The sequence below is a fragment of the Cebidichthys violaceus genome, unplaced genomic scaffold (genome assembly GCF_023349555.1).
Source record: "Cebidichthys violaceus isolate CVI_PGR_0920_01 unplaced genomic scaffold, fCebVio1.0.p SCAF_1, whole genome shotgun sequence".
Taxonomy (NCBI): Eukaryota; Metazoa; Chordata; class Actinopteri; order Perciformes; family Stichaeidae; genus Cebidichthys; species Cebidichthys violaceus.
Window position 1 is genome coordinate 22,094,936 of NW_027176262.1, and position 20,965 is coordinate 22,115,900.

At 44.2% G+C, this 20,965-nt stretch overlaps 4 protein-coding genes across 5 annotated transcripts; 3 read left to right on the forward strand and 1 right to left on the reverse strand.

The window, feature by feature from the left end:
- The first annotated feature begins 1,572 nt into the window (after positions 1-1,572).
- LOC137885089 (odorant receptor 131-2-like) lies at positions 1,573-2,505 on the forward strand. Its single transcript, XM_068727272.1, has one exon. It carries the CDS (start codon positions 1,573-1,575, stop codon positions 2,503-2,505), a length of 933 nt encoding a protein of 310 aa, XP_068583373.1.
- Positions 2,506-11,645: 9,140 nt separating this feature from the next.
- Positions 11,646-12,575, forward strand: LOC137871980 (odorant receptor 131-2-like). The gene has a single exon (XM_068710452.1). The coding sequence runs from the start codon at positions 11,646-11,648 to the stop codon at positions 12,573-12,575; it is 930 nt and encodes a 309-aa protein (XP_068566553.1).
- A 1,843-nt stretch (positions 12,576-14,418) lies between these two features.
- On the forward strand, positions 14,419-15,348 carry LOC137872808 (odorant receptor 131-2-like). The gene has a single exon (XM_068711527.1). It carries the CDS (start codon positions 14,419-14,421, stop codon positions 15,346-15,348), a length of 930 nt encoding a protein of 309 aa, XP_068567628.1.
- A 1,338-nt stretch (positions 15,349-16,686) lies between these two features.
- diabloa (diablo, IAP-binding mitochondrial protein a) lies at positions 16,687-18,971 on the reverse strand. Of its 2 annotated transcripts, none has more exons than XM_068715317.1 (6): positions 18,651-18,971; positions 18,386-18,491; positions 18,111-18,236; positions 17,744-17,854; positions 17,498-17,594; positions 16,687-17,222 (listed from the first exon to the last, which is right to left on the reverse strand). In XM_068715317.1, exons 1-6 carry the CDS (start codon positions 18,785-18,787, stop codon positions 17,017-17,019), a joined length of 783 nt encoding a protein of 260 aa, XP_068571418.1. In that variant the 5' UTR covers positions 18,788-18,971; the 3' UTR covers positions 16,687-17,016. The 2 variants fall into 2 exon arrangements, with proteins under 2 accessions (XP_068571418.1, XP_068571415.1); XM_068715314.1 differs by having other exon boundaries at positions 18,386-18,494.
- Between the last annotated feature and the right edge of the window lie 1,994 nt (positions 18,972-20,965).

A 20,965-nucleotide genomic window follows, 5' to 3' on the forward strand; every position in this document is an offset into this window, starting at 1 on the left:
CTAATTAGCAAGTGTAGGCAGCTGGCTAGCTCTGTACTAACGTCTGCCAATATAGCTTGAAAGCATAGCCAGGCATCGCTCGTTTTAATAAAAGAAGGATCTGTTGGGGCAATTTTGAAGAGCATTCATTTTGAAATGTCATAATAATGGCTCAGTCCTTGTACACTATTCTAGTGAGCGATCATGCTAAAGCTGATAAATACTACTGAGGAGGTATCTTTAAGGGTCAGCGTCTTCCCTGCACACCGTCCGCAACAATCAATGTGTACGGACAGAAGTGTGTCCGTGGAAGTGATTGTCCATGCCAGCACAAGGCTTCGTGTTGATGATTTGCCTGTGGGTCTCTGGGCCAATCATCAACTTAGAATGTTGAGTGGAACACCCTGTTTCCATGCACAAGATTATGCCATGCAGCTTAGACTTTGACCATTTGTGGCTTCCATCCAATCATGTGACCTGAGAGGGAGGGTGGGCTGGAATATCAATAAGATGCTCCCTGTACCTCTGAACTTAAATCTTGGTGCAAAACTGCAAAAAAAAGTGTCTGTGTCTGGCCAAAAGCTTACAGCACTGGATGAAAAATAACTTTCTCATAGCTGGCCCTATCAGATTCTGCAGCACTGGACAGCAGATACCCGATTTGTGACTGCTTTGCATTACCAAATAAAGGGAAAGACAGGCAACCATCAGCTGGCTTCAGTGCTTTCCTGTTGGACACAGGAAATACATTGTTGGGTCTTGAATCTATGTATCCTTTCTGACACTGAAAAACAACAATACAATAACACTTAAAGTTGTCATGACTGTGGTGATTCCCTGTGGTAGAATAAAAAAAAGACACTATGGCAATCAGTTATACGGGACAGAGGCCTTGGATTGCTCGCAAGTTTACAACTATTAAAACAATTTAACTAAGTTATTTTATCAATGTTCAGTCAGAACAATACTGAGCTGAGGATGATTTAAAAAAAAAATAATGATCAGGAGAGAATAGAATGGTAATAGGGATAGGGCTATCCCCATATCTAATACCTCTCTATGGCCATATTTTCACCCCACAAAGTTTTTGTTGGAGAGCACATCTAGCATGATCCAGCTCACAAAGTTGTATCCAACACACAAAGTTAAGTAACTATAGTAACACTGGCCAGTGAGGTGTGTTGTTAGCAATAATGAGTGATGATGACATTGTGGTTGAAAAAGTCTAATTTGGTGTCCCCCTTGTGTTACAGTTGCCCCTATAAAGTCTTCATACACAGTCCTCTCCCAGGCAGCAGGGAGAGCTGTGCACCACCATGTCACATTGCTGCAGAGATGGTTTGGTAATCTGAGGCTGTTATATATGTTCATATGTATTGTTGGTTCATGTGATATTATACTGGTGTGTGTAATCAACTATAATTTGCAGTTGTGAGGTTGTTATTTGGGCTATGTGCCAGAGGTATTCTGTGTATCTAGCTTATACACATATTTTAGGTTACAATGACAGAATGTATCTGTCTGTAGAGCTACAGTAAGTTGATTGAGACAGTGTTTAAAACCCGTGTGCGGCTGACTATAACTGAGAAATATATGGCGGCCAATAACTCGGTGGTTGGTGGTGAATCGTCAACGTACGAGATCAACGATCGGGTCATTGTTGTTCAGGTTTTGGTTTCAGTTTTCCTTTGCATCAACTTTTTGCTCATCACAACTTTTTTTATGAAAGACTTCTACACAGCCATGCGGTACATCTTATTTGCTATAACACTACTGTCTGACTCTTTGCTTTTAATTATGTCTGACATACTGCTAATTTTGAGTTATATTAGGTTTTCCATGCAAATGTGGTTGTGTGTTATTATCTATATTGTTTTGTCTATTTACATTTTTGTCACACCAGTTACTTTGACAGCGATGACCCTGGAGCGCTACGTGGCCATTTGCATGCCCCTGCGCCATGGAGAGCTGTGCTCCACACGCAGAGCTCTGCACTGCATCCTCATCATTCACGGCCTCAGCTCTATACCCTGCATTGTTAGTCTATCCATCTTCTTTGCATCTGCGCCCTTCAGCTTCTATACCCAGGGCAGAATATGCTCTGTGGAAATCTTCATCTTTTACAAATGGCAGGGTCATCTTCGGTCAGCTGTACAACAGTTTTACTTCTTCATGATGTGTATTACTATTGTATTCTGCTATGTTAAAATAATGAAAGTGGCCAAAGCTGCAGCAGGGGAGGATAAAAAGTCAACATGGAAAGGGCTCAGAACGGTAATTCTTCATGCTTTCCAGCTGCTGCTCTGTCTCATCCAGCTGTGGTGTCCATTCATAGAGGCTGCTGTACTTCAGATTAATTTACTGTTATACATTAATGTCAGGTATATTAATTACATTACTTTTATTCTCGCTCCAAGATGTCTGAGTCCTCTTGTTTATGGCCTCAGGGATGAAACATTTTTTCATGCACTGAAAAGCTATGCTCTCTGTGGCTTGTATAAGCAACAGTCATCAAATGTATCTTGATTGATGAATTAAATTCATGTTGCCCCATTAAATTAACATGTTTAATAAGTGTCTCTTGCTTTGTTATATTGTTATTTCAAAGAAAATGATTTAATTGAATGGCATATGTGTGATTATAATACACTGATGATGCCTATTTCTTACAATACATTAAAGTGTCCCAGACATTGTTCTTTTTCAGAGCAACAGAAGTTGTGTCCATTTCCAACATAGTCATTGTGTAGAATATAACATGCGGTCTATTCCTACGGATTTGGATTTGAAAAAGTAGACACCCAACTGTAGAAAAAAGGTGAAAATGTATTGTACAATCTAGTCTAACAATCATGGACATGAACTTATCTTAATTTCATCAATGGATTGAAAACAATCAATAAACTCATTAAAGTTAGCATTATACTTGAGAAACCTGTCACTTTGCTTGAATCAATTAATTCTGCAGCATTGCAGAGCTCTCAGTCATCAAGGAAAACTTGATGGCAAAAGTGTTTTCTTTTTAGCCTCCATATGCTGTGTATTATGGTAAAATAACACAAAAAGACTCACGCAAACACCCATTTCACTGTTGTATAGGCTACAACTGTACCGTTCGTTCAACGTCCCACTCGTAGCACTGATTAGTTACAGCTACAATCTTATCATCTATTTCAATTCACCACATTCCCACGGTGGCCATTTTCTGGGCCTTGTTAAAACTGGTTCGGGGTTTATCAAACCATAGGTAATTAGCAAGTGTAGGCAGGTGGCTAGCTCTGTACTAACGTCTGCCAATATAGCTTGAAAGCATAGCCAGGCATCCCTCGTTTTAATAAAAGAAGGATCTGTTGAGGCCTAATCAAGCCATAACCTTTTAGCTAGACAAGAGTCCTTCTCTCATTTTTTCAAAAGGAATTCTCCATTAAGCCCACAAGTAGAGATGTTAAAGTAGCGGTGTTCACTTGAACGTGCTGTCTTTAACCAACTGTCTTCCTATCTCCACCAAAACAACCTTTTGGACGCCCATCAGTCCGGGTTCAAAGTGGGTCACTCGACAGAGACGGCCCTCCTTGCGGTGACAGTCGCTTCACGCCGCGAGAGCTAACTCTCTCTCCTCTGTCCTGATTCTCCTGGACTTGTCTGCGGCGTTTGACACTGTGAACCATCAAATCCTCCTCTCCACCCTCGAGGGGATGGGCATCTCAGGCTCTGCACTCTCCCTGTTTGCATCCTACCTGACGGGTCGATCCTACCAGGTGACCTGGAGGGGGGCCGTGTCGGAACCACGCATGCTGACTACGGGGGTTCCGCAAGGTTCAGTCCTGGGCCCCCTTCTCTTCTCGCTCTACACAACATCTCTGGGTTCTGTTATTCGCTCGCATGACTTCTCCTACCATTGTTATGCCGATGACACCCAGCTGGTCTTGTCATTTCCCCCCGGTGACACCCAAGTGGAGACGCGCATCGCTGCGTGTTTGGCTGACATCTCGAAGAGGATGACGACACACCACCTCAAGCTCAACCTAGACAAAACTGAGCTACTGTTCCTCCCGGGGAAGGGTTGCCTGTCCATCACCATCGATGATACCGTGGTGACGCCAACTCGGACTGCGAGGAACCTGGGTGTGACCCTGGATGACCAACTGTCATTCTCGGCAAACATTTCATCCGTTACACGCTCCTGCAGATTCCTGCTCTAAAACATCAGGAGGATTCGTCCCTTCCTGACTGACGAGACGGCGCAGGTTCTCATCCAGGCTCTTGTCATCTCCCACCTGGACTACTGACACTCTCTACTCGCCGGAGCCCCGGCGTCGGCCATCAGACCTCTGGAGCTTGTCCAGAAAGCCGCAGCTCGCCTGGTGTTCAATCGCCCCAAGTTCTCCTACACAACTTCCTTTCTCCGTTCTCTACACTGGCTACCTATAAGAGCTCGCATCCAGTTTAAGACTCTGGTGCTAGCCTACAGGGCAGTGAAAGGAACAGCTCCTTCGTATCTCCAGGCCACGGTCAAGCCTTACACCCCCGCCCGACCACTTCGCTCTGCTGCCTGGGGGCGATTGGTTGCCCCGTCGCTTAGAGGTCCTGGCGGCCGATCGACCCGGTCACGGCTGTTTTCTGTCCTGGCCCCACAGTGGTGGAATGAACTTCCCACTGACATCAGGACAGCAGAGTCGCTGCCCATCTTTCTGCGCAGGCTGAAAACCCACCTCTTCAGAAAGTGCTACCCTGAGCCTTCCACTTAGCACTTATTGTATTCATACTAGCTTGTTGCACTTATTGTATTCGTATTACTTATAGCACTAACTGTTATTCTTGTATCTGCACTGTACTTTGGCTCTGAGTTATGCTCTCCTTCATGCTCTTAGATGCTTGTTTGGAAAAGGAAATGTACTCATGACTTCTGGTGACTAGTAGTTCTTTTGATTACCAATGTTGAATGCACTTATTGTAAGTTGCTTTGGATAAAAGCATCTGCTAAATGACTGTAATGTAATGTAATGTAATGTGATTGGTCAATGGTTCAACGCATGTTGTGTGTCCAATCGTTTAGATCAAAAGACCCATTATTAAGAAAAGAGCAATATATGTGGACTGGCCATCTGACATACGGAGCATTTTCTTGTTGGGACAGCATGTTTTTTGGGTGACACAACTGTCTTTATATTTTATTTTTTGTCCGACCGGCCTAGGTAGATCGGCCAGTGTTATCGTCCAATGTTATTTGTTTTTTTCCCCTTAATTGACACTGGGCTGTCCCAAGGCACCATTTAGTGTTTATATGAGATGCACCAGGCATTCAAGTAACTACAATGTAAATCCATCTGTTTTCACGTATTGCATCACTTCTTAGTTTGTTTTGATCTGGACTTGCCTTTTTCACCAACTCATTAGTCCTTCAGTATTTGTAGCATATCCCTTCGAAAGATGGTCTGACACTTGACTGCTGATTTTAAATGAATTGCTAAGTTCGAAATCCACGAAAGAGCTGTGCACAACGATACAAAACAACAATTATGTGTTAGCTTTCTCCACGTTTGTCACAGTTCAGTCATCCAGCCATCAGTCATTTTCCATTGATCCTGCCTCTGCCCCACTCAGCCTGTCAGCCACACCCACCTCGTCAGTTCACTCCACTCACCTATGCACACAGCTGCCTCTCATCACATGCAATCAGCCCAGCATATAGTCACCAGCTCCACACTCACTCCTTTGCCAGATTGTTCTTTGCGATGCCAGTCTTTCCAGCGTTCTCCTGCTTGTCTTCCCGGTACCGACCTCGCCTGTCCCCGATTCCCTGCTTCGTCTGCCTCCTGGTTATTCAACCTAGCCTTCCGTCCCTGACCAAGAACTTTGCCTCTCCTCTTCTGATTCCTGTTTGCCGGTTTCTAAACCGTTTGCCTGTCTGCTGGAGTCTAAGTAAAACGTTGAACTTTTACCTCTGTCTTCTGAGTCCTTTGTACTGCAATTGGGTCCATACACCACCCGTTACAGTACAATCTGGCCAGACATGGACCCAGCAGGACTACCCTCACCACAGAATCGGTTTGAGAGGATTGAGAACGCGCTCGTGCAACATCAGCAGAGAATGGAGGAGGCTGATGCATACGCCAGACGAGCTGCAGAGGCCAACGCCTTTGCAGCCCTCTCCGCCCAGTTGCAACAGCTGATGTCCACTCGCCCTCCTGCAGTTCCAGTCCCCACACCGGAACCTCCTGCTCCAGCTCTGCCACAGCCCAGGATGATCTCCGAGCCCCGAGTGGGAACCCCTGAGCGATATGATGGAAATCCTGAACTCTGCGATTCATTCCTGACCTCCTGCTCCTTACTCTTCAGCCTGCAGCCATACACGTTCGCCACCGAGGAAGCCAGGGTGGCGTACGTAATCAGCAACCTGACCGGCAGAGCCCTTCTCAAACAGCAGAGTGGGAGAGGCGGACTCCCGCCTGTGCATCATTCCAGGCCTTCTCTGAGGAACTACGCAAGGTGTTCGGGTTGGGCGCTTCCGGATCTGATGCCGCCCGTGATCTGCCCTCCCTACGCCAAGGGAACCAGTCAGTGGCTGACTTCTCCATCGACTTCCGGACCAGGGCCCGTCGGAGCGACTGGAACACTGCGGCTCTGCGCGATGCTTTTCTGCATGGTCTGGCAGACTACATCAAAGATGAACTGGTTTCCTATCCTCTACCTTCCACACTTGATAAACTCATTGAACTTACTGTCCGGCTGGACCTCCGCATCCAGGCCCGGAGAAGGGAGAGGAGACAGAACCAGTGAGTGAGGAAGTCCTGGTGAGTCACACGGCAGCAAAGTCTTCCTCCTCAAGCTTACGCCCCCTGTTCCAAGTCAAGCTCCTCCTTCCTGGGGGTGCACACACCCTGCCCACTTTTATAGACTCTGGTGCAGATGCCAACATTATGGCCGAGAGCTTAGCCAAACAACTGGGACTAAAGAGGGTTCCGCTTGACACTCCAATTCCTGCCAAAGCCCTTGATGGCCATCTTCTGGAGACTGTGACTCACCAGACTTCTCCTGTCCACTTGCTACTTTCTGGTAACCACCATGAGACCATCCGGTTTCACCTCCTGTCATCTTCCAACATTCCACTGATCCTAGGCTACCCTTGGCTCCGTCGACACAGCCCCCACATCGACTGGGCCACAGGGGCCATTCTCGGTTGGAAGAACTCCTGCCACCAGGTCTGCCTTAAAGAGGCCTCCGTACCCCAGCAGACAATGCACTCCAGTTCCTGTCCTGACTTGTCCAGAGTTCCTGCCGAGTACCATGACTTCCGGGAGGTGTTCAGTAAGGCTAAGGCAACTTCATTGCCTGCTCATCGGCCTTATGACTGTTCCATTGACCTGATGCCTGGCACTTCACCTCCCAAGGGGCGTCTGTACTCCCTGTCTGGTCCTGAACGAGAGTTCATGGAGTCTTACATAAATGACTCCCTGGCTGCCGGTATTATCCGACCTTCGTCGTCTCCTGCTGGGGCAGGATTCTTCTTTGTGGAGAAAAAGGACAAGACACTGCGCCCCTGCATTGATAACCGGGGACTTAATGACATCACTATAAAGAACCGGTACCCTCTTCCCCTCATCTCCTCAGCCTTTGAGTTACTTCAAGGGGCCATGATCTTCACCAAGCTCGACCTCCGTAATGCCTACCACCTTGTCCGCATCAGAGAGGGGGATGAATGGAAGACTGCTTTTAACACGCCCACCGGACATTATGAATATTTGGTGATGCCATTCGGCCTCACCAATGCCCCGGCAGTCTTCCAGGCCTTGGTCAACGACATCCTCAGAGACATGATTGACAAGTATGTTTTCGTCTATTTAGACGACATCCTCATTTTCTCCAAGTCCCGCGAAGAGCATAGCCACCATGTCCAGACGGTCCTCCAACGCCTGCTGGAGAACTCCCTTTTTGCGAAGGCCGAAAAGTGTGAGTTTCACACACAGTCTGTGTCATTCCTGGGTTACATTGTGACCCCGGGTCACCTGGAGATGGATCCTGCCAAGGTGGACGCAGTTAGGTGTTGGCCAGTCCCTGAAACCCGTAAGAAGCTGCAGCAGTTCCTGGGCTTTGCCAATTTTTACAGGCGCTTCATCCGCAACTATAGCTCCATCGCTGCCCCTCTCACAGCCCTGACATCCTCCAAGACTTTCTTCCGATGGTCCCATTCTGCAGATACGGCCTTTCAGACCCTGAGGGACCGCTTCAGTTCTGCGCCCATCCTCCAAGTCCCCGACGCCGAACGGCAGTTCATCGTGGAGGTGGATGCATCTGACATGGGTGTAGGGGCTGTGCTGTCCCAGCGAGCAGCCAGTGACCACAAGCTCCACCCATGTGCCTTTTTCTCTCGGCGTCTTTCCCCAGCCGAGAGAAATTATGACATTGGTAACCGGGAGCTCCTAGCTGTTAAACTGGCCCTGGAGGAGTGGCGGCACTGGCTGGAGGGAACCAAGCAGCCCTTCCTGGTTTGGACGGACCACAAGAACCTGGAGTACATCCGAACCACGAAGAGACTCAACTCTCGACAGGCACGATGGGCCCTCTTCTTCACCAGGTTCAATTTCACCCTCTCCTACAGACCCGGCTCTCGCAACGTCAAACCTGATGCTCTGTCACGTCAGTTCCAGAGGGAGGATGATGGCGCCAGTGCTCCTGACACCATCCTTCCGTCCCCGTGTGTTGTGGCATCCCTGACTTGGGAAATTGAGGAGAGAGTGAGAGCTGCCACAGAGGGTCAGCCTGGTCCGAGTGCATGCCCTACTGGTTGCTTGTTTGTGCCTGTAGCTCTGAGGTCGGATGTACTCCAGTGGGCCCATGGTTCAAGGTGGACCTGCCATCCTGGGATCCAGAGAACCCGGGATGTCCTTCTACAACGTTTCTGGTGGCCCACGTTACAGGAGGACACCTGGGAGTATGTCAGAGCCTGCCAGACCTGCAACCAGAACAAACCATCGCGCCAAGCCCCATCCGGCCTCCTGCAGCCTCTCCCGGTGCCACATCGCCCCTGCTCCCACATTTCAGTGGACTTTGTGACAGGCCTGCCACCATCGGATGGGAAGACGGCTATTCTTACCATTGTGGACCGCTTCTCTAAGATGGCCCACTTTGTGTCCTTGCCTAAGCTCCCGTCAGCTAAAGAGACAGCCCAGCTGCTCCTCAACCATGTCTTTCGCCTTCATGGGATTCCTGTTGACGTGGTCTTGGACAGAGGGCACCAGTTTTCATCAGTGTTCTGGCGGGAGTTCTGCAGCCTCTTGGGAGCCACCGCCAGTTTGTCATCCGGGTACCACCCTCAATCTAATGTCCAGACTGAGAGGATGAACCAAGAAATGGAGACGGCCCTCCGGTGTATGGTGTCACAGAACCCATCCTCTTGGTCCCAGCATCTGTTGTGGGTGGAATATGCCCACAACTGACCTGACCAGCTCCGCCACCGGTTTGTCTCCTTTCCAGTGTGCCTACGGTTACCAGCCTCCTCTCTTCCCAGCCCTGGAAGCTGGCGTCGGACCTGTCGTCGGACCTGGGCCCGTGCTAGGGCAGACCGGTACTCCTCAGCAGCCAACCGTTGTTGCTCTCAAGCTCCAGAGTACCCGGTGGGCCAGAAGGTTTGGCTCTCCACCCGTGACCTTCCTCTGCGTGTGGAATCCAACAAGCTGGCTCCCAAGTTTGTCGGGCCCTTTGCCATCGAGAAGGTCATCAGCCCTGTGGCAGTCCGGCTCAAGCTCCCTCGGTCTATGTGGGTGCACCCGACATTCCATGTGTCCAAGGTCAAGCCGGTCAGCGAGAGCCCGCTGGTGCCTGCTGCTCCACCCACACCCCCCCCTCGCCTCATTGAAGGGGGACTCATCTATGCTGTGCGCCGTATCATCCGCTCTCGCCAACGTGGTGGAAGGGGCTGCCAGTACCTCGTCGACTGGGAGGGCTACGGTCCGGAGGAAAAATCCTGGGTTCCTGCTCAACACATTGTGGACCGGGGTCTCATCCGAGACTTTCACCAGCAACATCCGGACCAGCCCTCCCTCAGCAACATCGGCAGGGGCTGTCGCCATAGGACACCTGCTGCCAGCCCTTCCACTGCCCCGGACCAGTGGGAGGACTCCCTGTTTGAGGAGGAGGCAGTGGACCCGCCGGCAAACTCGCCTTCCTCACAGCCTGAGGATGGGGAGTTCTCGGGTTCTCCCGAGTTTTTTTGTTTGCCGGTTTCTAAACCGTTTGCCTGTCTGCCGGAGTCTAAGTAAAACGTTGAACTTTTACCTCTGTCTTCTGAGTCCTTTGTACTGCAATTGGGTCTATACACCACCCGTTACAATGTTACTGTAGCCTACACACATAGAGACAAACAAAAACATAATTGAGTGTCAAACATGGCTATTTTCTTTCTAAAGCCAAAAAAGAAATTGGGTTACTTATACTCCCACTGCATTATGAATGTTTCATATTGCATTACATGAACTATGAATCATTTTCATATTAGGAGCAACAATGTCCCATCAGAACTAACTTCTGCACTGGGCACTCCATTATGGAGAGCTTTCTATGGCGCTCACCATTCTTGTTCAGTCTTTTATCTCCCACTGAGATTATCCCTCTCTTTACAAGTCCATCCTTACCACTGACAGTCTCTAAGACCCTTGCGTGTCTGCATTGACCACTAGGCAACAATTCATCTATGTACATCACTATATCACCCACAGACAGATTTCTCCTTGGTGCATGCCAGCGCTGCCTTCCAAATCAGCCAATCAAATGTGGGTATTCTGACAAGTTTCCTGACTCGAGTGAGATGTAGACACACGGGGAGACGAGGAAAGAGAACGAGGAGTAGGAGAATTATTACGTGAGTCAGAGAAGTTAAGTCTTTAACCAAGAATGAAGAGACTCTTTCATAGGTTCATTCTTCCCACTGACAGTTTAAAACCAGTATGTCTCATATGTTCAGAGACCGTGGCGATTATTAAAAGCGGTAATGTGAAGCGCCACTACGAGACAAAGAACAACTCTTTTGAGCAAACGTACCCACTCACATCTGAAATGAAGACACAGAAAACAAACCTAAGATCCCAATATGATCAGAATCCTAACACATGAAGTCACTGACCAACAATGATGTTAACAGAGAGAATAGAGCTGAAACAAGTAGTTCATTCTATATTTTGTACACTTATTTTACATTAACACAGCACAACATAAAATATTGCCTTGAAACCATAACCAAAGCATTATAGATACAAAAAGTAGCTATTGAGTAATAAAACTATATTCAAAAGTCATCAAGAGGAGCCCACCGGCTGAGGCGTCTTCACAGTCTCTGTGGTACTAACAGTAAGCCAATGAGAGGAACAAGCAGCGAGTGACGATGACGACATTGTGATAATCATGTGTTATTCTGGGATGTTTTAGTCTTTAAAGTCATCATGCACAGCCCTCTCTCAGGCGCCTGCAGTGAGCTCAGCAGAAGACATTTGTCTTTGAGACAGTCTTGGGTTTGGTAAACTGCTGTATTTAAACCAGCATCTTGGCACTTCAGAGAAGCTTGACACTTGAACTTAACTTTTTATCAGTTAAGTATCACATGTTCTGTTGACAGATGCATTGTAAAATTACACTTGATTTGACTTTTTGCAGAACCTCAAAAACATATGTATATGTCAGATAACAGCTCGCTGGTTGGTGGTCAGTCTCTACAGCCGATCAACGACCAGGTCATTATTGTGCAGATCCTGGTGATGATTTTTCTTTCCATCAATTTGTTGCTGATTATGACGTTTTTTAAAAAGGAGTGCTTCTACAAAACTACACGCTACATCTTATTTGCTGTTACACTACTGTCTGATAGCTTCTTATTGTTCATCTCTAATATAATGCTCATCTTTAACTATTTTCAATTTACCATGCCAGTTTGGTTGTGCGTCATTATCTCTGCTGTAATAATTCTGTATTTTGTCGTCACACCAGTTACTTTGACAGCGATGACCCTGGAGCGCTACGTGGCCATTTGCATGCCCCTGCGCCATGGAGAGCTGTGCTCCCAAAGCAGCACTGTGTACTGTATCCTCATCATTCACGGCCTCAGCGCCGTACCTTTTATTGTTGTTCTCTCCATCTTCTTTGCATCAGCCTCACTTAGCTTTTACACACAATACAGAGTGTGCGTATCGGAGATATTCATTTTGTACAGATGGCAGGATGATATTTGGGCAGGAGTGTATCAGTTTTACTTTGTGCTCATGTGTATTACTATTGTATTCTGCTATGTTAAAATAATGAAAGTGGCCAAAGCTGCATCAGGAGAGAAAAGAAAGTCAACATGGAAAGGGCTCAGAACGGTAATTCTTCATGCTTTCCAGCTGCTGCTCTGTCTCATCCAGCTGTGGCATCCATTCATAGAAACTGCTGTACTTCAGATCAGTTTTAAATTATTTATTCTTGTCAAGTACATTAACTACATCATTTTTGTTCTCGCTCCAAGATGCCTGAGTCCTCTCATTTATGGCCTCAGGGATGAAACATTTTTTCATGCACTGAAAAGCTATGCCTTCTTTGGCTTGTGTAAAAGAAATACTTCAGAAATGTAGATTCAGAAAAAATGCATCAATTTAAAAAAAGAAATTATATTCTATTGAGTATTGAAATTCACTTTTACATGTTTTATTTTTAGTTTCTTGTTGTAAGAATAACTGTGATTGGTTGCTTTTCAAGCAACAATTGAAGCCCAACACTGTTTTTGTATTCTTGCATCATTTGAGGTGACCACATCAATGTTAAGTTATATGTAATACTGATTTAGACCCTTGTAGCATTGAAACATATTAACAAATAGGACATCCCTGTTAAAAGGGGGACTGTATTAACAAGAAATAACTGCTCTGCTGCAAATTTGTTCTTTATGCTGTTAATATTAAAGTTGTGAATATTTATGAGCTTTTTCGTTCCCTCACAAACAATGACTGAAATGCATGTTTATAGAAAAGCCCTTCACCAACATTCATCCACTCACACCATCACACCCCTCTTACCAATTTGCAAAAACATGCAGAAAAAAGCACACATGGACAACAGTGAATGACACCTGTTGTCCCATTTGAAATGACCTGCAACAAGTTAAGTGTTTGTTCAAACTTGACATTCTGAAAAAGTAACGGTTCCTCTTTTCACATGGTGTGTGAAATTTGACCATAACACACTTGTTCCCATGTCCAAACACCCAGTGGAGACTCCAGGATGTCGCTGTGTCTGGCCAAAAAATAGTCCAGGACATAACCCCTTGTAGAATGCTGAATTACACACATTTTAAAAACCAAATCAAATCAGGTTTATTGTCACATGTAGAATCATACACAATACGAGTCCAACAAAATGATAAATACAAATATAAATGAATCTAACGAATGGATAAGATAAAAGAATGGATCAAATATAAATGAATGGTGAAACAATGAGAACGTTCATCCCCACAGAGGTCAGAGCTACTGGCTGGTAGTAATTCAGGCAGCTGGGATGAGGTTTCTTCAGGACGAGGACCGCTGTCGACAGTGTGAAGCATCAAGGAGTGACGGTTCTAGAAGATCTCTGTGAACACCGGTGCCGGCTGCTCAGCACATGCTGGTATGCACATTTTGCTGAAGTTGACCACTCATCAGAGACATTGGAAGATAACCATACAATATCTACTTTGATTTTAGTTCCTTCTGATTTCACAATTCCAATATTATTGCATATTATGGTTTAACACCTAGTTTTTGTATTTTTTTATGTTAAGTGTAAAATATTCAATGGGATAAGAATGAGAAAAAGCAAGTGTGATGCTGCAAATAGCAAATGTATGGATTATTTCTGAATTAATATCACTAAAATGGCAAAATAATGATCAACATCGTTATCTAATTATTTCATTTTTTAGAACATTTTCATGTTTCAGTCTATATTTTGTACACTTATTTTACATTAACACAGCACAACATAAAATATTGCCTTGAAACCATAACCAAAGCATTATAGATACAAAAAGTAGCTATTGAGTAATAAAACTATATTCAAAAGTCATCAAGAGGAGCCCAACGGCTGAGGCGTCTTCACAGTCTCTGAGGTACTAACAGTAAGCCAATGAGAGGAACAAGCAGCGAGTGACGATGACGACATTGTGATAATCATGTGTTATTCTGGGATGTTTTAGTCTTTAAAGTCATCATGCACAGCCCTCTCTCAGGCGCCTGCAGTGAGCTCAGCAGAAGACATTTGTCTTTGAGACAGTCTTGGGTTTGGTAAACTGCTGTATTTAAACCAGCATCTTGGCACTTCAGAGAAGCTTGACACTTGAACTTAACTTTTTATCAGTTAAGTATCACATGTTCTGTTGACAGATGCATTGTAAAATTACACTTGATTTGACTTTTTGCAGAACCTCAAAAACATATGTATATGTCAGATAACAGCTCGCTGGTTGGTGGTCAGTCTCTACAGCCGATCAACGACCAGGTCATTATTGTGCAGATCCTGGTGATGATTTTTCTTTCCATCAATTTGTTGCTGATTATGACGTTTTTTAAAAAGGAGTGCTTCTACAAAACTACACGCTACATCTTATTTGCTGTTACACTACTGTCTGATAGCTTCTTATTGTTCATCTCTAATATAATGCTCATCTTTAACTATTTTCAATTTACCATGCCAGTTTGGTTGTGCATCATTATTTCTGCTGGAGTAATTCTGTATTTTGTCGTCACACCAGTTACTTTGACAGCGATGACCCTGGAGCGCTACGTGGCAATTTGCATGCCCCTGCGCCATGGAGAGCTGTGCTCCCAAAGCAGCACTGTGTACTGTATCCTCATCATTCACGGCCTCAGCGCCGTACCTTTTATTGTTGTTCTCTCCATCTTCTTTGCATCAGCCTCACTTAGCTTTTACACACAATACAGAGTGTGCGTATCGGAGATATTCATTTTGTACAGATGGCAGGATGATATTAAGGCAGGAGTGTATCAGTTTTACTTTGTGCTCATGTGTATTACTATTGTATTCTGCTATGTTAAAATAATGAAAGTGGCCAAAGCTGCATCAGGAGAGGATAAAAAGTCAACATGGAAAGGGCTCAGAACGGTAATTCTTCATGCTTTGCAGCTGCTGCTCTGTCTCATCCAGCTGTGGTGTCCATTCATAGAAACTGCTGTACTTCAGATTAGTTTTAAATTATTTATTCTTGTCAAGTACATTAACTATATCATTTTTGTTCTCGCTCCAAGATGCCTGAGTCCTCTCATTTATGGCCTCAGGGATGAAACATTTTTTCATGCACTGAAAAGCTATGCTCTCTGTGGCTTGTGTAAAAGAAATACTTCAGAAATGTAGATTCAGAAAAATTGAAATTCACTTTTACATGTTTTATTTTTAGTTTCTTGTTGTAAGCGTAACTGTGATTGGTTGCTTTTCAAGCAACAATTTAAGGGCAACACCTTTTTTTCTTGCATCGTTTGAGCTGACTACATTTTCCTTTATGTTAAGTTATATGTTATTGATTGTAGGTCTGTGCATGAAGTATAATTTTTCTGCCATTGTTCATGTTGTATAATAAAAAAATGTCAGTTTTGGGGTTTTGCCTAATCTCATTGGCATAATTGTGCTCATATTGTGTGTTGATGCATGCGAGGCTGCCTAAACACGGTTAATAATACTTTCCTTGTAATATTGTCACATTAAATGAAAACGTGCAATGCAATTCTGCTCACCAAAACTTCAGCTTGTTTTATTACCCAACTTAAAAAATTTAAATTGAGTTAAGGAGACCGAGAGCAGGAAACAGAGACGGCTCGCCTTTAAAATGTAATTAAACACAGGTTTGTATTACAGCGCCTACTAAAAATAGTTATAACATATAACACATGTTTACTTTTCAAATTGCTCTACTTTTAAGAAATGACAGACTTTTTCTACCCGTGCCTGCTGCCCGTTGGCATCATGGTAACATTCAGGCCAGCCAGTCAGCTCCTTCCCATCTTTAAACTTTATTTCAGACTCTTCTGTCATCTATTATTCCTCATTATTATTGACGCATCCTTGTTAAATGACATTTGATTGATTCGGTGTAGGCTACAAAGAGACACTGCACACATGGAAAGCAAAATGAAATAGTGCAATAACTTTATGAGAGAAAACCTAGATCTGCTGCTTCTATGGCCTCAGTATTTGATATGTGTCAAAGCACAAGTTTCAGGCTATATAGTCATCTAAAATGGTCAATGCACTGTAGTTAATTAAAGTAGAGCAATTTAAAAAGTTACATTTGTTTTATATGTTATTACTCTTGGTAATACACATTGTAATACGGACTCATGTTGTGGCCAAAATGATGTGCATCCTGTTGGAGACTGTCATATTGAAAATGCTATTTAAGTAAGGTTAGCACTCAATCTATGTATCGGAAGTATACTCATATTTAACTTCATATTTTTTTATTCTTTTTTTTTTTTTTTTTTTACAACTGCACAGCTTGTTGTAGATCATGCTTTATGAACAATATTATCTATCTGCCGATAATGCTGCCATCACACACGTCATTCGTCTTTAGGAAACCTTTTACAGGCAAAGAAGATATTCTAAGACCCTTCTCGTTGTGAAGTGACGGCGTCCCGTATCCACATAGCAATAACATATTCATTCATCAAAAATCAAGGACCCATCACACATATGTCGAATCAAATCCAAAATAATTTTATTTTTGCTATTATGTGATCAGTGAAAAAAACGATGCAAACAATAGCATTATAAAAAATATGTCTCTGTTACAACAAAACAAACAATAAACAACATTGGACGATGCTGGATAAGCCCCGCACTGCCGTACAGTAGATACTGAAGATTCGATAATCATTACTCCATCATTGCTCGAAAAGCAGCTGGCGTTCACTAATCAAATAAATAGTCTTAAATAAGGATTAATGCAACATTAATGAATGTAATTATATGCAAAAACAAGAGAGACGTAATAGGAAAAACAAACAATATGTCTGTCTATTTGTCTTAGTCCTCTCGGAGATACGCCTCATGCACCTCATGCTCCTCGCTATCGTCTAGAAAGGCAGCATATTCTGCCATCCTTTGGATCTCTTCCACTTTAGTCTCGGCCAACTTCTTCTCTGCATCCGCTGACAGTTTCCTGGCTTCCGCCACCTGCGACTGGGCCACCTGAATGTTTGTCCTCACCGTGATGGACGCCTGCTCGGCTCCTGGAAACACACAAAAGATTCAAACACGCATTTTGTTAAATTGCTGAGAAAGTTTGAGGGTTGAGGTAGCACTAGATTGAGTTCAAACATTACATGTGGAGCTTAAGAAGGCACTCCAGTCAGCTTAATCCATTTAGTCTTAATTCAAGCTCTGCTGCGTGACAGCATCTGGTTCATTGATTTGAATCCTTTCATTATTCCATAACTATAAAAACAACGGTATTTTAGCATTGTATCGAGACCCAAAAAAATAGTGCCGTGCACGTTTCACTCACCTGAGGTGTGTGCTGCCTCGGCTGCCATTTTACACAAGTTGACAGCATTGATCCAGGTTGACTCAATACGTTTGCATTCATGTAGTCTGTCACTAGCCTGTTAGGAAAAAGAGATGAATGAATAAATGTGTCTTTTTTAGATTGTTTTTGCATATAGCAATAGCTGATTTAAAATGCTCAGATTTTAACACAAAATACAAGAAAGCTGGAGTACGTATATATGTGTTTTCAACAACACAAACTAACCTCTGCACGCTGGCCATTGATCACCTCCAGAAACGAATCCTTCTCTGCTGGGGTCAGTTTTCCCAATGACGCTAAATAGCGTCTTTGGACAGCAATGCGTGTGTGCACAGCCTGTTAGCAAACAGAGGGAGGACAGACAGTACAGGGTCATTCTCAAAATGAAAGTCTGGATTTGTACATGTGCAAATCAACCTCAAAAACATAAAGACACTGTCTGAAGTCAATGTCTCTCTCTCCATGAATTTATGGAAAGATCTGTTTAATGTAGCGTGATGATTTCTTCTTTTTGTTTTTCGCAGCAAATTAAACCCTCAGATTGACAATTGTATGTTGTGGATAAAAGGTTTCGCATAGGATGACAACCTACCTTTGAGTAGTCTGCCAGGGCGTTTATTAGAGCCAAGGAGGTCTGGGAGAGGAAAGTACATGAACTGTCTGTAACCACGGAGGCAGCTCTTCTGATCAGGGAGTCATGAGAGAGGTTTTCCATTTGCTACAAATGTGGGAAAATTCAGTATATTAACTCTTGCATTCAATGTCGCCAAGTACATAAGATGAAGAACAAAAAAAACAACTTTGTCTGAAGGAACACAAGATTTGTGCAGCTCCAGTACACTGGTCTCTGGTTGGACACTAACCCACCTGTGTAAAAGGGATAGCGTAAAGCCCGCGGCCAACACTTAAAGGCGCTATGCTGATGTGCTTAGTATCTGTTCGTTCCCCCAACTTCTGAACTCCAGACTTCCTGCTGCTGAAAAGTGGGGCAGAAGGTTGTTAGTCTTGATCAATGGTATTTCAGCTCACAGTTTGGGAGTGTTGTGAGTTGTAATCTTGTCGTTTTAATTTGCTAAATCTACAGGCAATGTCCGAGTCAAGGCACCGACGCTGCTTTTGATTCATGACCTACCTTATGAAACGGATGCAGGCTGCTCCTCTCCTGAGCACATTGTTGTTGGTCCGCAGCAGTGACAGGTCTGTCGGGTTTCGCAGTAGTCCTCCAGCAGCGCGGCTAGCACACACTGAACACTGACCAACAGCTTGCATTCTGCAGGTTAATTAGGTCAGCTGCACTTGAAGAATGTATTCGTGATCTATGTAAAATTAGTTGCTGACCGTAGATTTACTGTTTTCCGCAATTCCAACTAATCTTGTACACTTGCTTGTCTTTGTAAAATCAGAGAAATACTCTTGTTTGAAGCTTGCAATCTGTCTGTCTGCTCGACGTGTCGTGTCCGGCCGGTATTTGTAAGACCCCAGCACCATTTCATTGCGTAAAAGGTATTGATCTGTTGACTTTGTCTACAAATGTACGTATATGGCTTTATCTGAAAAACAACACAGGGACAGGAATTACGTGCAGGTCTCTCTCTCTCTCTCTCTCTCTCTCTCTCTCTCTCTCTCTCTCTCTCTCTCTCTCTCTCTCTCTCTCTCTCTCTCTCTCTCTCGTGTGTGTGTTTGTGTGTGAGTTTGTGGGTGTATATGAAAGAGGAATAATACTTTTTTGTCTGAAAGGTTTGGCTAGTTATTAAGGGGTGTTAAACTTTGGATCATTCATGAAATTAAAAATGTCAAGTACTTTAAATACGTAACTTTTATTCCTGCTTAGTCCTCTTATTCATGGCTTCATGCATTCAAATGTTGTTACGGCTGCTAGTCTATCACAAGGTTAAAGGGGATCTGCATCAATTGTATGTGTCTGTTGACATGTCAGGGAGACGCCTAGTACTCCATATGAGGAAAGAAAAAGTGCAAAGCCATTTTTGGCTTCAGAGGGAGCTGTGTGAATTCCAATAAATTGACTCATTGGTCGGGTCTGAAGACTATGAGTTTGAAAATGAAAAATAAAATCTGGGGTTTTGGAGCTAGAAAGAAGAGATCTTACCAGACCTCTATAGCCCACTCCTCATCTCTGCTTGAGGCTAGGGGCTCAAGGCTACATTAGCTGGTACTAGCAGAACAGACCCAGATCTCCAACTGAGCTTTGGAGTTGCATTGTGGGTAATGTAGACGCCGGGTTTTGACAAGGAAGTAAAATGTGTGGAATAACACATAAAGTAGGTTTCTTCCCAAATGTAGCTCAAACTATGAGCAAGTTTACAGGAAATCTGACGACGGATTAGTGGCTGGTGGACCAGACCTGCACGTCTTTGAACAAAGGGAAGTCAGTTGAATCTGATAGACATTGGGACAACATGCAAACTCCTTTCTATTAAAGTTAGGTAACTTCTTGCTATGAGGCCTATTTATTGTTTTATTTTTAATAACTTCAGTCTATTGCCACATTATCTTAAACATTATCTTATATTTTCTGCCAAACACAGCATACATGTTATCCTCACACAGCCCATTAAGAACAATTATATTGCGCCCTTGCTATACTTCTCTTCGTTAAACTGTGTTTGTCACTTCTCCACGTCATTTAATATTTTCCTAAAAAGTTTGCTGCCAAACGTTTGGCAATAGCATTCATTCTGTCTGATAGCCTGCAAATACGTTATCTGCTGGGGTGGAGTCCACTGGGGTTCAGAGGAACAAAGTTGTTTTTGGACACAGATATTGGGCCAATCACCTGCAGCCCTGATTACTGATGCAGAACCTGCGCAAAGAGCTGACGAGCGCCAGTGAGCTGCTCCCGACAGAGTTTGACAAACAAATGAAAGCTTCTGTTTGCACAATTAGATTCAGGAACTTTACGTTAATAATCAACCAGTCTGTTAATTACTAAGCAGGGGATACAAGACGTGCGCTCTGGAGACGTTGCGCAGTGTCTCACCTATAGTGCTGCTCATTGTGTGTCATTTACACTACAGAGACATCTCTGTGGGTTTCATCATCCTCTTCAAAACAATACCGATGTTGCACCTGCAGGTTAGCCTACTTCTCGTCTGCGATTACTGACGTCAGTAACGTGTACGTGTGGGACGCTGGAACACTGTCAAAAAAGATAATGCGGTGTATTCCATGCTTCGTGGCAGATCAGCGTTTTTTCAAGGTGTTTGTGACCCTTCTGCACTTCACAACCATCTGAGCTGCCTCACGCATACGGTACAAACAAACCTGCAACCTATTGATACCGACAAAAATGTAGGATGTACGATACATCCTGTGAAATTGGATTCAGGTTATTTCTGGTCAAGTTTTGAAATACGAAGCCACCAAGTGTTATCAGTACTGATCTTTGTATCGACTGTCAACAACATATAACCCCCCACTCTCTCTCTC